Genomic DNA, 13,834 nt, shown 5'->3' with positions numbered 1-13,834 from the left:
TCTGCAGAAAGTCAAACCTTGCTTTGCACAGTGCAGAAGAAATGGTTTTGGTTTTTTTTTTTTTTTAAAGGATCCATTTATCTGCTCCACACCTCCCCTTCCTTCCTGGGCAGTTTTAAAAGTCCTTCTTGACCCTGTACCCGGCTGCCTGAGAGAGTTCCCCCCTTTGCTGCCCCAGCTCTTTTCAGCCTTTTTCCATGGTTGGCTGTGCCAATCTCTCACCGGGGCTCAGGGGCACCCAATTCTTCCTGTGCTGCTCTCCCTCCTGTGCCCCCAAAGTACAAAGACTGGGTGATTCAGGATCCATTTCGGGGAAGATCAGGGATTAGTCATGGAAATCCTAGCACCAACTCTGCTTGCTTGGGAGGGAGAGGGAGGGAGAGGGAGGGAGCAAAGAAGGGAGGAGAAAGGCACTTGATTTGTTCTGGAGGAGTTAGGAAGAGGAATGCCCGGATCTTTGGCTTGTTTGCCATGGCCTTTGGGGTGTCCTATGCTGCCCCTGCTGGCCAAGTTTCAGATAGCTTCTTCTTAAGCGGCAGCTGTCCCTGTATTCTCTTTGACCCTTTCACCTTCTGGCAGTCTCTTCTTACAGCTCCTGGCATTGTCCAGTGCCCTCTCTCTCCCCCAGCCGTTTCCCTCCCTTCAGCTCCAGTCCTGTGCCCTCCCCTAGTCCTGTCTCCTTCCTCTCCTAGCTTTGTACCTTCTTCCTCCTTTTTCTTTGACCCATTCTCTCAGCCCCAATCCTATATACCCATTCCCCCTTTCCTCACCCCATTCCTGTACCCTATTCTTAGCCCCAGTCCTATATGTCCTTTTTTCTTTGACCCATTTCCCCCTTTCCTCACCCCATTCCTGTACCCTATTCTTAGCCCCAGTCCTATATGTCCTTTTTTCTTTGGCCCATTACCCCTTTCCTCACCCCATTCCTGTACCCTATTCTTAGCCCCAGTCCTATATGTCCTTTTTTCTTTGACCCATTACCCCTTTCCTCACCCCATTCCTGTACCCTATTCTTAGCCCCAGTCCTATATGTCCTTTTTTCTTTGGCCCATTACCCCTTTCCTCACCTATCCCTATACCCTATTCTTAGCCCCAACCCTATATGTCATTTTTTTTTGGCCCATTACCCCTTTCCTCACCCCATCCCTGTACCCTTTCTTAGCCCCAGTCCTATATATTCTTTTTTCTCCTTTTTTCCAAATTTGTTCCCCCTTTCTTCCCCCCAGCCCTGTACCCTTCTCTCAGCCTCAGTCCTACATCCTTTTTTTCCTTGTCCCTTCCATAGTTAAACTGCTTTCTCCCTTTCAAAAAAGGGGAAACAAGAAGAAAAATTAAACTATATTTCCTTTCCCTGCCCATTAGCTCAGAAAGGGTTAAGTCTCTGGGCCCCTCAGTGCCAACTAGAGTCATTTATACTTCTGTCCCTCCTGTTTTGCTCACAGCCACCCGGAGGAAGTTGTTTGAACTTGCCAGGGCCTTCTCTGAGAAGACCAAGATGAGGAAGACAAAGAGAAAACAGTTGTTGAAACACCAGTCGTATCCTTGGCTCCTCCCTGGCCAGGAAGGGTGTGTGTGTGTGTGTGTGTGTGTGTGTGTGTGTGTGTGTGTGTGTGTGTATTCAAAATAGAGGATGTGAATGTGGATTCTTAAAACAGGTGAGGTACCCAACTGGATTCTATGTGGCTAGCTGCTTCCCTAGTTATAATGGGGTATCTAGCCCCATTTCTGTCAGTTCAATTCAATATTTGGTCTTTGGTTATTCCTCATTACGAGTAATTCCTTTCTTTCACATTGCTTGGTCCTAGCATTTGAATGATGGGTCAGGGAAATGAGGAAATGAGGATAGGATGCCAGAGTAAAGAGGAATGAAGATGGGCCAACAGCCCATCCCACATCTTTTAAGGATGACTTGAAGCTATCCCACAATCTGTGCAAATCTGTATCTTTGTACAAACAATCTCATTTTTTTTTTGTTTCACAAATTGAGGTAATTCATAAATCTTTCCATATCATTGTTTCAAAGATATCAAGCTTAAGCCCTATCTTTTGTTGGATATTTATATTAATAAGAGGGTTTTCTCTTTATTCCTATCAAGTCCTTGCTTGGGTACAGTACAGAGGAGGGGTTCTGAGGAACCTCTCTTGGAGCTTCCAGACTCTCACGGCAACAGATGAGCATACTCAATAAGAAGTGAAGATTCTCTAGAATATTATGAGAAATGGGAGCTATAGACTCTAATATGGGAAGAGGGGACACCATAGATACCTCATATCAACTGATATACTCTGAAGTCTATCTCTCCTTCAAGAGGGAGAAATCAGTGGGAAGAGAGGGTTGGAGGAAACTCTGGGATCTAGACGGGGAACCTGGTGGCTGGAGAGGACGTGAATAGGCACCTAGTAGGTGAGTGGCTGGAGGGAGCAGAATGGACCAGGCAACTGAATGATTTTCCTGAATGGAAGGGCAGACTGGGGACTGCAGCATCCACAGCTAATCTCCTGGATGACGTGGAAGGCCATGCGTGTGGTAAGGACTTAACCTACTGGGACTGAGAGGGAGGAGGGACAAAATTTCCAAAAATAGAGTACTGACATTTGGATTCTTGTCCAACATGGTCAACTTCTTGAAACTGGTGATTCTCAGCCAGGATCTTGGGAGGGTTCTATACACATTGCAAAATTGAGAAAGCACAAAGAAACCAGAGAAGGACCTAGAGAGGATCTGGACCCCAGAAGCACTGGATAAACTATCTCCTGCTCTCCAAAGCTCTAGCCACTAATAAAACTTCATCTTCTTCTCTTGAAGCACACAATGATAAAAGAACTAGTAAACTTGGAGATAAGATTAAAGATAAGATTGTGGGCACCTCAGAGGCCATCTAGTCTGTTTCCATTTTACAGCTGAAGAAACTGAGGCCCAGGGGCAGTTAAGTGTCTTACCCAAGTTTACACAGGTAGTAAACATCATAGGCAGAATTTGAACCCAGATCCTTTGATGTGAGTTAGTGTCCTTCTCACATGTCATATTGTGTCCAGAATTAGAGAGTAGGATAGGTGGGCCATAGATTCTCTCATCCCACTCCGGTATCTGCAGACTGAATTAACATGATAATCTCGTTGATGATCTTGGCTCTAAAACAAACATGGTTGTTCTCTCAGTTTGAGTTATCCTAAACTTCTGAGACTTGAGTGAGCTTCCTCTAAGCCCACAACCTAACCCCAACCTCATGCTTAGGCCACAAAGGGAGAAATAACTTGTCTAATGCCTATCCTGACATAATTGAGAAGTTCAGTCAGTGAATACCTCCAGGTAGCTGATGTAAGAGAGAATGAAGTGATGGATTTTTGTTTGGGGAGTTTTTTTGGGGGGGAATAGAGGCCAGATCTCAGATTTAGGATATAGAAGAGATGGTCCTTGCCTTTCATAGAATCACAGAATTTAAAGAGCTGGGAGAAACCCTAGTGGCTATTTAATTCAAATCAAACATGAACGGAACCCCTCCATTATAATATACTCAACAAGTGGTTGTCCAGATTCTTGAAGATCTCCAAGGAGATAACTCCACTACCTCTTGAGGCAGTATGTTAAATTTTAGTCAATTCTTAATTATTTGCTTTTATGCATAGTGGCCATCCACGGACAGTAGGTGAATCTTATGTGATGTGGAAGAACTTAAATGCCGGAAGAGACTTTCTTAAAGTCATTTCTTAAAGATTTCTTAAATCTACAGTCTAGCTCCTTCATTTTATAGTTGAGTAAACTGAACCTCAGAAAAGTTGAAATTATTCCACTCAGGTCATAGGTCACAGGTCTAGTGAGTCATAACTAGACCTAGGTCACAAGACATAGATATCATGCTGTGAGGTTAAGTAGTAATGTCAATCCAGGTGAAAAGTATGCAAGGAAAAATGAAAGCATTTTGGTTGCCTATTCTGGAAAGGTATTTCTTTTAAAACACTTTTTAAAATAGTATTTTTTTTTTCAAAAAATGCAAAGACAGTTTTCATCATTCATTTTTACAAAACTTCATGTTCCAAATTTTTCTCCCTTTCCTCCTCCCTCTTTCCTCATCAAGACAATAAGCAATCCAATATACGTTAAATATGTGCAATTCTTCTAAATATATTTCCACATTTATCATGCTGTGAAAATAAAATCAAATGGGAGAAAAAAACAAGCAAACAACAACAAAAAGGTGAAAATACTATATTTCAATCCATATTCAGTTTCCATAGTTCTCTCTCTGGATGCAAATGACACTTTCCATTACTAATCTATTGGAATTGCCTTGAATCACCTCATTGTTGAAAAGAGCCAAATTCTAGAAAGGTTTCTTAATGTGATAGGTCTGTACTAGGCTACAAGTGATAGGGAATGATGAAACCTATAAGAGCATCTTTCTTGCCTTTCAGAAGAAGACTTCCGGGCAAGGAAGCAGGAGACACTCAAGGAGGAGGAAGCACCCAGAGAAGGACAGTAAGAGGTGAGCCAGGGGTTGCTGATGAACTTTGAGGCTGGAGGGTCTATCATGCCATCTCCTGGGCATCCTGAGTCATCCCATATCATCTGGCTTAAGCAGCATGCACATCTGAGAATGCTGAATTTGCAGGCAAATTCCAACTCATGTCATGGATTTATATCTGGGCAAATGACGAGTTCAAATCCCCGCTCTCTTCCTTTCTACCTTTGTGACTTTGGAAATCCCTTAATTTCGCTTGAGTCTCAGTTTTCTCATATGCAAAATAGGAGGACTTCTGGTGGCCTCAAGTTTCTTCTAGCTCTAAATCTATGAGCTTGTGATTCTCCTTTTCTTCCTTCATAGGAATAACTTTTTTGGGGTTCTAGAATCTGCCTTGGGACTGCTTTTATTCAGCAGCTTATTATTCATTCCCACATCAAATATTTATTTAGCATTCACTTTGCCCAAGGTTAGTTGCTATGAGAGACAAAAAGATGGAAAAGACATGCATTTCACAGTTTAGACCATGTCTTCACACAACCAACACAGAATATAATGTCAAAGGGCATCTGCACAGGCACAAGGATAAGCTCATTTTCTAGGAGAAGAACCAGGATTTGATGGAGAAAGAGGCATCTGAGCTGGGCCCTATAGGATGGGTAGGTAAGGATTTTTCAGGCAAAGGGCACAGTATGGCAGAGGTAGAATGAAAACCCAGCACTAGTGGAAGACTTTCTTTGATATCCCAAGCCATTTTCTTTCCTTCTCTTGCTGTATCTTTCCCTATGCCCCACAAATGTAGTTGGCCTTTTGGTTATGAAAAACTTTCTTCCCTTAAGTACTAATCTCAGATATTAGCAATGACATGTATGTGGAGGCAGGAGTTTAGTAAATGGAGAACTACTAATGGGCCAGTTTTACTAAAATAGAGAGTACTTAAAGAAGAATTATACATAATAATAATGGAAAGAATGGTGGGAGCTATATTATGGAGGGCTGTAAAGTATGTGTAACCAGATAGTACTATCAAATAAAGATAAAACTATGTCCTTAAAAAAAAGTATTTGAGTACTAGAGATAGAGGCAGCAGCAACAGAAGACCAAGCCCTGGGGAAGTTTAAACTTACCAAGTTACAGAATTTCAGAATTAGAAGGAATCTCGGTTTACCATCCATCCAACCTATAATTAAACAAAAATCTTATCTCTATCACACTGAACCAGTGGCCATCCAACCTTTGCTTAAAATCCTTCCATGTGGAGGAATCTACTACCTTCTCAAGCAGCCTGTTTACTTTTGGACAGCTCTCATTGTTAGGAAGTTTATGCAGACATTGAGATGTTGCCTTTGCTTTGCAATTTCCTCCCATAGCTTCTGGAACCAAATGGTCTAATCTAATCTAAGAGTCTATTCTATCCTTAATATGATAGCCCTTTAAATACTTGAAAAGAGCATTCATTTTGCCTTAAGCCTTCTCTTTTTCCAGGCTAAACATTCCCAATTTTGTTAACCAATTTTAGTCTCGCAAGAAGAAAAAAATATCCAAAACTTGAAACATTTAGAGCAGAGATTCTTCACTTACTATCTTTGAACCTGTTTAAAAAATATTTCGATAATTATTTCAATATAATTGGTTTTCTTTGTAATTCTATTGTTTTTATTTTTATGCATTTAAAAACATTTATTCTAAGAAGAGATCCATAGGTTTTACTAGACTGTTAAAGAGCTCCGTGAACAGAAAATGTTTAGGAACACCTGGTCTAGAAAGCCAACTAAAGTAGCAATTTGGAGGTATTTGTTCTCCTTGGGGTCCTAGGGCCTTTTCAACCATCCAAGAGAGCCACTTCCTCCTTCTCACAGCTGCTTCTCATTCAGAAGTTTCTCTTTCCATGCCCCCAAGATTAGTCTTATTTTGGATTGTTGTCACCTTCAGCAGATGAGTAGCATAAGTAGATTGTATAATATTGGAGCATGTGTGGGAGTGTTCTATATGGGCATCATAAAGGACTTGCTATCCCTGCCTTCAAGGAGCTTGTAGGCTAAAAGGTGAGAAATAAACAAGCAAAGTCTTAAGCAAAGACCAGAGCTATTTAGTCCATGGGAGCATAGCTCCCTCAACTGGACCTTCACTGTATGTAGTTCAACAGTCTTTTTAGATATTTCTTCTTCACTCCCTGTTATACACTCTGCTCTTAAGTTTCCTTTCCCCAGCAGATAAAATTATCTCCTTCTTGTCTGAGATGAAATTCATCTAATATAAGCTTCCTCTAATAGTCCTTTTCCATATTTCACAATTTTTTTTATCATCATCCATTCTCTCCTGCTTTCCTCTATTCTCTATCTCTGTCTCTCCTGTATCTCTGTCTTTCCCCTGCACCTCCCCCCTTCGATATTCTCTTTCTCCCTCTCAATTATTTCCTTTCTTCTGAACACCACAAACAGTGCTCAGATCTCACCAGTTCTTAAAAAGCCTCTCTTCATGCTTGCTACTCCTTTTAACCGATATATTTTATACTTTAATTTCAGTACTCAAATTCTCAACAGTCATCAACATTCACTCTTCTTTATGTATTAATTCTATATTTATTCCTGTGTTCTATTTAATCTGACTTCTTCTAATTTGCACTTTGATCCAAGTCACTTCATGACTTTTAATATTTAAATCCAATTGGTTTTCTCAGTCCTTATCCTCCATGACTTCTCTGTAACATTCTACACTATTGCTAACCTCTTTGATCTTGAAATTTTTTCTTGGCTTTACTATATGCATCTGTTTCTTCTTCAGTCTCTTAATCTATTTTTTCTTTTTCTCCTCTCATAACGTTTTCCCCTAATGTGAGTGTTAGCAAAGATTTTATCCATGTTTCTCTTCTCTTCTCTTTCCATAATTTCATCTACTTCCATGACCTGGATTATCATCTTTATGCTATAAATCCTCAAATTTTTATTTCTTTCTTTTCTCTTTCTCAAATGTTTTATTTCTAACAGCCAATTAGATAAGTCTCCTAGATAGCAGAGATCTCTATTGAAACTCATTACATTTAAAAATGAAATAAAACATTCTCAAAACCATTTCTTCCTCCTAATGACCCCATCCATATCTGTTAGTGGAACTGTCATTCTATTAGTCACTCATTCTTTTTTTTTTATGTAGTTTTTTATTTACAAAACATATGCATGGAGAATTTTTCAACACTGATCCTTGCAAAACCTTGTGTTCCAACTTTGCTCTTCTTTCCTTCCATCCCCACCCCTAGATGAAGGTAGTCCAATACATGTTAAATATGTTAAAATATATGTTAAATCCAATATATGTATACATAGTTTACACAGTTATCTTGCTGCACAAGAAAAATAAGATCTAAAAAGAAAGAAAAAACCCAAAAAGGAAAACAAAAATGCAAGCAGACAATAACAGAAAGAGTGGCAATGCTATGTTGTGGTCCACATTCATTTCCTATAGTTCTCTCTCTGGGTGAGGCTGATTCTCTTCATTACTAAACAATTGGTTTTGAATTATCTCATTGTTGAAGAGAGCTACATCCATCAGAGTTGATCATTGTATAATCTTTTTGTTGAGGTCCTGGTTCTGCTCATTTCACTTAGCATCAATTTCTCTCCAAGCCTCTCTGAAATTATCCTGTTAGTCATTTCTTACAGAACAATAATTTTCCATCATATTCAGATACCACAATTTATTCAGCCATTCTCCACTTGATGGACATCCATTCAATTTCCAGTTTCTAGCCACTATAAAAAGGGCTGCCACAATCATTTTTACACATGTGGATCCCTTTCTCTTCTTTAAGATCTCTTTGAGATATAAGCCCAGTAGTAGTAACACTGGTGTATCAAAGGATATGCACAGTTTGATAACTTTTTGAGCAAAGTTCCAAATCATTCTCCAGAATGGCTGGATGTATTCACAATTCCACCAACAATGTATCAGTGTCCCAGTTTTCCCACATCTCCTCCAACATTCCGCATTATCTTTCCCTGTCATTCTAGCCAATCTGACAGATGTGTAGTGGTATCTCAGAGTTGTCTTAATTTGCATTTCTCTGATCAATAATGATTTGGAGCACTTTTTCATATTAGTCACTCATTCTTGAAAACTTAAAATTATCCTTGCTTTTTCCTCTTTCCCCTCTATCCATAACTCCTATGGTTTTATTGCCTTTACATGGACACTTCCACCCTCATCAGAGCCTTCATAACCTTTAAAAATTAATTTTGTTATTTCAAAGTTCTTTTATGTTTTATTGCTACCTTTTGTATTTATATCACAGTCATTTCTGGCTTTTCCCTTTTCCACTCAATAAGTCTTTTTTTTGTAACAAAGAAAAAACAGTGGATTAGTCAGACTGCATCTGAAACATTCTGCATTCAGAGTCTTCTCTCTCTCCCAGAAAAGGAAGGAGGTGCATTTATTGGGGCTAAGATTAGTCATTATAATTACTCAGCATTCAGCTCTTTTAATGCCTTTCTCTTCTTTCCCATTTATATTATTGTAGTCATTGTGTTGATTGTTTTCCTGGTTTTGTTTACTTCACCTTGTGCTAGTTTATACAAGTTTTCTCCTGTTCCTCTGAATTCCACATATTCATTGCTTCTTATTGTCTCCCATAATTGGACAATTATATTCCTAATATTCTATTACATTCATTAGCCACAGTTTGTTCAGCTATTCCATAATTGATGGACACCCATTTCATTTCTAGTATTTTGCTGCCACAAAAGTTGGTACAAACATTTTGGCAAATAACGGGGCCTTTTTTTCACTTCTAGCTTTGATCTTCTTGGAGTAGATATCTAGCAATGTAATCCCTGGGTCAATGGATATACATTTTTAGATCACTCTTCCCCTCCCCCCATGATTCCAAATTGTTTTCTACAATAGTTGGACCTTTTATTATCTTTTGCTCAAATTATCAAAAACCATTTCCCCAAACTAGTTTCTTTCCCCTTTCAGTCTATTCTACTCATGGCTGCTAGAAAGAGCCTCTTAAATAAGCTCTGCTTGTTATTTTCTCTTCATGACCCTATTTTTCTTGGCAAAGGTTCTAGAGTGGTTTGCCATTTGCTTCTCCAGCTCATTTTTCAGATGAGAAAACTGAAGCAAACAGGTTTAAGGGACTTGTCCAGGGTAATACAGCTAGTAAGTGTCTGAGACTGAATTTGAACTTTTGATAAAATGAATCTCTTGACTCCAGGCCCAGTACTCTATCCACTGTTTATGTTGCACCTTCCTCCCAACTCAAAAATTTGCAAAGCTTCCTTTCTCCTATTCTTGCTCCTACATTCTTAGACTTGAGCCAAGCTGGACTATCTATATATCACTATCTATCTATATCTATATCTATATATGTATTTATATATGAGAGACATGTGTTTATATATATATATGTATATATATATATATATATATATATATATATATATATATATGTCTCTTACTTCTATAGTTATACTCATGGTGTTCTCTCAACTTAAAAATCCTTTCCTATTATTCTTATCTTCATCTATCCAAACAAAAGCCCGGATCTAATACCACTGTTTCCATGTGAAACTTAATAGATGGAGAAACAGAGATCACTGGGAGCTCTCACAGTCCCAAAGAAAGGTGATCAAAATCCTTTCCTTATTTTCTATTAATCCTCTCACTGGATCTCCTGTGGGTTTAGTGCTCAGGAAAACTCACTTAGTGTAGAAATTTGAAAATTCCTCTCTTTCACCTAATCCAACAAAACTTTTTTTTATATTTTCCCTCAGGTGCTGGAGCTCACCGGAGATGAAATGTTCTAACGGGCAGCCAAATAGTGAAGGCCTGGCCTTGGCTGCCCGGACCTGCTGCAGTAAGACAGAGGGTGTGTGAGCATTGAGGCACCAAGTTTCTCCGGCTAGAGCACTCTGCTCCTCCGAAGCTTTGCTTTCAACTGCCTCTTGTTCTTCCCCTCTTGTGCAGAGTTTTGGAACTTTGGGATTGTCATATTGTGATTGGAGGAAGCACCTGGGGCTCCCCTGCCAAAGGCAGCTGCCAATCACAGTATTCTCTTGTAGCTGTATTGTTTTAGGGGCAATGAGGAGAAAGGAATTTTCCTCTCCCATTTTTAAAAATGTCTCTCTGTAGCCTCTTGGCTTCCTTTCCCTCCCTCCCACCATTCCTCTCCCTAAAGGAGCAGGTCCAATCAGTGGGAGGGCTGGACACATAAAGCACAGGCCCAAGTTAATGTATGGCCAAGGACAAAATTGATCCTCTTCTTCTCCCCTCAAGTCCCCATCTCTATCTCTCAGACTAGTCTAGACTTCATTGAAGAGATGGAGACATCATCTAATCTTCCCGTCCCTCTCCTGCTCTTTTTCTTTCCTGAGCCCCTGGCTGCTATTTTTCAGGATGAGACCCATCTTCCCATTCTTGTTCCCTCTCCAGAGGTCCTTCAGCCACAAGAATGAAGAAACAGGGACAGATGGGAAAACCACACACTTGGACTGGGGTAGCAGAATGGGATGAGCTTTCTGTGATGATCTAGAGCAGAATGCCTTACGGGGAGAAGTTTCCTGTACTCTTCCCTAAGGTTATGGCCTCCCAGAGAAAGGAGCTTAGAGGGATAGCTCTAGAGCTGGAAATAAGTCATGTAATCTAAAGCATTCATTTTCCAGATGAGGAAACTAGGGTCCAGAGAGGTTCATTGATCCACCCAAGATTACACAAGTATTTTTTGACAGAAATGGGATCTGAACTCAGGTTCTATGATTCCAAGTTCAGAGTTCCATGTATTCTTCCCACTGTGCCATAAGCAGAGAAATAATGTCATGGGGAAAACTCTCATCTATCATATTGGAGGTTTGTGGTGGTAGTGGTAGGGGGCCCTCTCTAATAGTCTGGAATTGGGACAAAGGCAGGAGGGGACACTTGTTTCCCTTACTCCTATTGGGAAATAGAATGGGGAAAAGTTGTCCAATATGGAGTCAGCTGAGGTAGAAAGCTATTGGGCATGATACGAGTGCTTTAATTTGATTACAGGGCTAGACTTCTAGGCTCAAGAAACTTTGCAGGCTAGGATGATGTGGTAAGAGAAAAGGGAAGATAGAGGGGCACTAGCTGGCAGAGGAGGGGAGCAGGTTTCCCCTATCCTCTAGAAGCACTCTTGTTAAGCTGACCCTAGATCCCGAGGGAGGAGCTTGGTGCTCATAAGCAAAACATGTTAAACTGTGAGGCTATCTGAGCTAGAAAGAACAGTGGAGAAACAGCTGTTTTTTAAATGCAGTGTGCAGGAGCAAGGGGTGGAGTTGCCCTGGGTATCACCTGCTTAGCCTTGAAAGCTGGCCTCAGTGCAGGCTGAGTCCTGTTTAGGGTGGGGAAGAAACCTGTTCTAAGAGGAAGCTCTTTGGGGACCTATTCACCCTCTCACTAACCTACTCATTGTCCCAGACAGTTTACTCTCTCTGCCTCTTCACATTAGTGGGTTGGTACAGGGACAGGGAGAAGTTGATCTGAGGAATCAGGAAGTTTGGAAAGAGAAGAGCTTTTAGGGGAGGGGTTTTCAGCTTCACTAAGACATCAAATCTCTACTGCTCAGTATGGAGCTTTGTTATTGTTACTTGTGGGGTAGTAAGAGGAAGTCTATAGCTGATTTGGGGGCATATATTAGAAAGAAACCAAGATCAAATGAGATTATTCTTATAGTATTCTTTCTCCTAGCAAGGAAGGAGGGGAGAGAGAGAGAGAGAGAGAGAGAGAGAGAGAGAGAGAGAGAGAGAGAGAGAGAGAGAGAGAGAGAGAGAGAGAGAGAGAGAGAGAGAGAATGCGATTATGTGGGGGGACAGGATTTATAGACTCATAATTTCTCCCCCTTTATGCTCCAAGTTCCAGTGCTTTTTACCCCAAACCCTTGGGGGGCCCAAAAAAGGAAGGATTCCAGAATGGGCGGCCCCCCTGGTCAGTGGTTGGGCCTGGAATGTACTCAGGTCTGCTGCCTGGCAGGCCCAGGCCCTGGAATGTGCCTGCAGCTACCAAGGGGAGAGGAACCGTTTATGAAATGTAACCAAGTTTGGAAATGTGTGCAGAGGTTGCTAGGGGTGAAGCTGGAGTGGGGCCACAGGTAACAGAAGGCATTTTGGCACAGGAATGAATAATTCACAGCTGAGGAGGGAAAGGCCATCTTCTTTCCCTCCCTTTCTCTTTCTCTCCTCTCTCCTTTTTGTCCCTCTCCTTCCTTTCCCTCACAGCTGGCAAGCTTTCCTCCTCATTTAGGTCCTTGACCCAGCAAAAGGATCTTTTTGGTTTCGAGGTTTCCCCAAGTCCTCCCCACCCACTTGTGCCTTCCTTCCAGCCCTACGAGGACAAGAAGAAAACAAGACTCCAAAGCTGCCTGATCTTTCCAACTAGAGGTCAACACCCCTAACCCCAGCCAGCCAGAGGGACAGTGATTTTCCCTTTCACAATACCAATATGGGACAGGCTAAAGGCCCAAGAGGATCCCCTCTTGGGATCCCGGAATCTATTTCCCGAGAACAGGGAAGGGACCTGCCTTGGTGAATCATTTTATCCAAAACTAAATGGAAAACGAAACATCCATAGTCTGCCCTCAGTCTCTCTTGAACCTCCAGAGAGAAGGATGGTGAGATGGAAGTAGCCAAAGCAAGTGATCTTCAGAGACTCATTTCTCTTGCAATCAAAAAATTGTTCACTTCTAGCAAAGTTTGTGCAGTGAGGAATACATGAAAAGTCTTTTAAACAAATAAACCTCCAATCACTTTGGGAATTTATAAGGTGGAAACCCAATCTTGAGCTTTGTGAGTGTTGGTTGCTATGTTAGGTTTTGTTTCCACATGTGATGTTGTTGTTGTTTTTTTCTTAAAGATGTTTAATAGGAATTCATATAATAAAGTCATGGTGTACTCTTAACTTTTAGTCATGGTTTGGGGGATAAGTCTGACCTCAAGAGACCTGAGATTCAGGTCAACCACTTCCTTTCTGCCTCCATTCTTGCTTCTTTCCCATTTTCTTACCCCAGCTTTTTATCCAAGAAGGTACATTTCTAAGGGGTTAAAAGAGTCCTTTCACAGAGAGGGTGATATTGTTTCCAGGTTAGTGAACCCTTAATTATCTGCTTGGCTTCTCCCATCACCGAGCACCTTTCCCTAGGCTGTTTTTTCTTCCTGTCACCCAGCTTGTGTTTGCTTAGGGAAGGTAAATTATTCCTGTTAGCTTAAGCAAAACCTAACTAGGAAGGCTGGTCTCTTACAAAAGAATTATATGATTTTATTTCAAAGTCAAATAGGAAAAAAAATTTTTTTAAGATTGCCTTGTCATACACATACAGGAAAGCCAAGAGAGATTGAAACTGGAGGAGGGGGGTCTTTCAGAACAAA

The 13,834-nt window shown here is 40.8% G+C and overlaps 1 protein-coding gene across 9 annotated transcripts in view; it reads left to right on the top strand.

Annotated features, from left to right (window-relative positions):
• The window catches only part of CUEDC1 (CUE domain containing 1), a 123,262-nt gene extending 109,895 nt beyond the window's left edge, over positions 1-13,367 (top strand). For 4 of the 9 annotated variants that reach the window (XM_074261873.1, XM_074261870.1, XM_074261868.1 and 1 more), the window contains 4 exons: positions 1,443-1,536; positions 2,464-2,527; positions 4,414-4,484; positions 10,232-13,367. In XM_074261873.1, the coding sequence (XP_074117974.1) occupies positions 1,443-1,536; positions 2,464-2,527; positions 4,414-4,484; positions 10,232-10,334 (332 nt within the window). In that variant the 3' untranslated portion in view covers positions 10,335-13,367. The remainder of the gene's footprint in view (positions 1-1,442; positions 1,537-2,463; positions 2,528-4,413; positions 4,485-10,231) is intronic. The other 5 variants (XM_074261877.1, XM_074261875.1, XM_074261876.1 and 2 more) reach the window with 3 other exon arrangements.
• Positions 13,368-13,834: the final 467 nt, after the last annotated feature.

Source organism: Sminthopsis crassicaudata, chromosome 4, assembly GCF_048593235.1.
Source record: "Sminthopsis crassicaudata isolate SCR6 chromosome 4, ASM4859323v1, whole genome shotgun sequence".
Taxonomy (NCBI): domain Eukaryota; kingdom Metazoa; phylum Chordata; class Mammalia; order Dasyuromorphia; family Dasyuridae; genus Sminthopsis; species Sminthopsis crassicaudata.
This window is presented reverse-complemented; position numbering and strand designations above follow the sequence as displayed.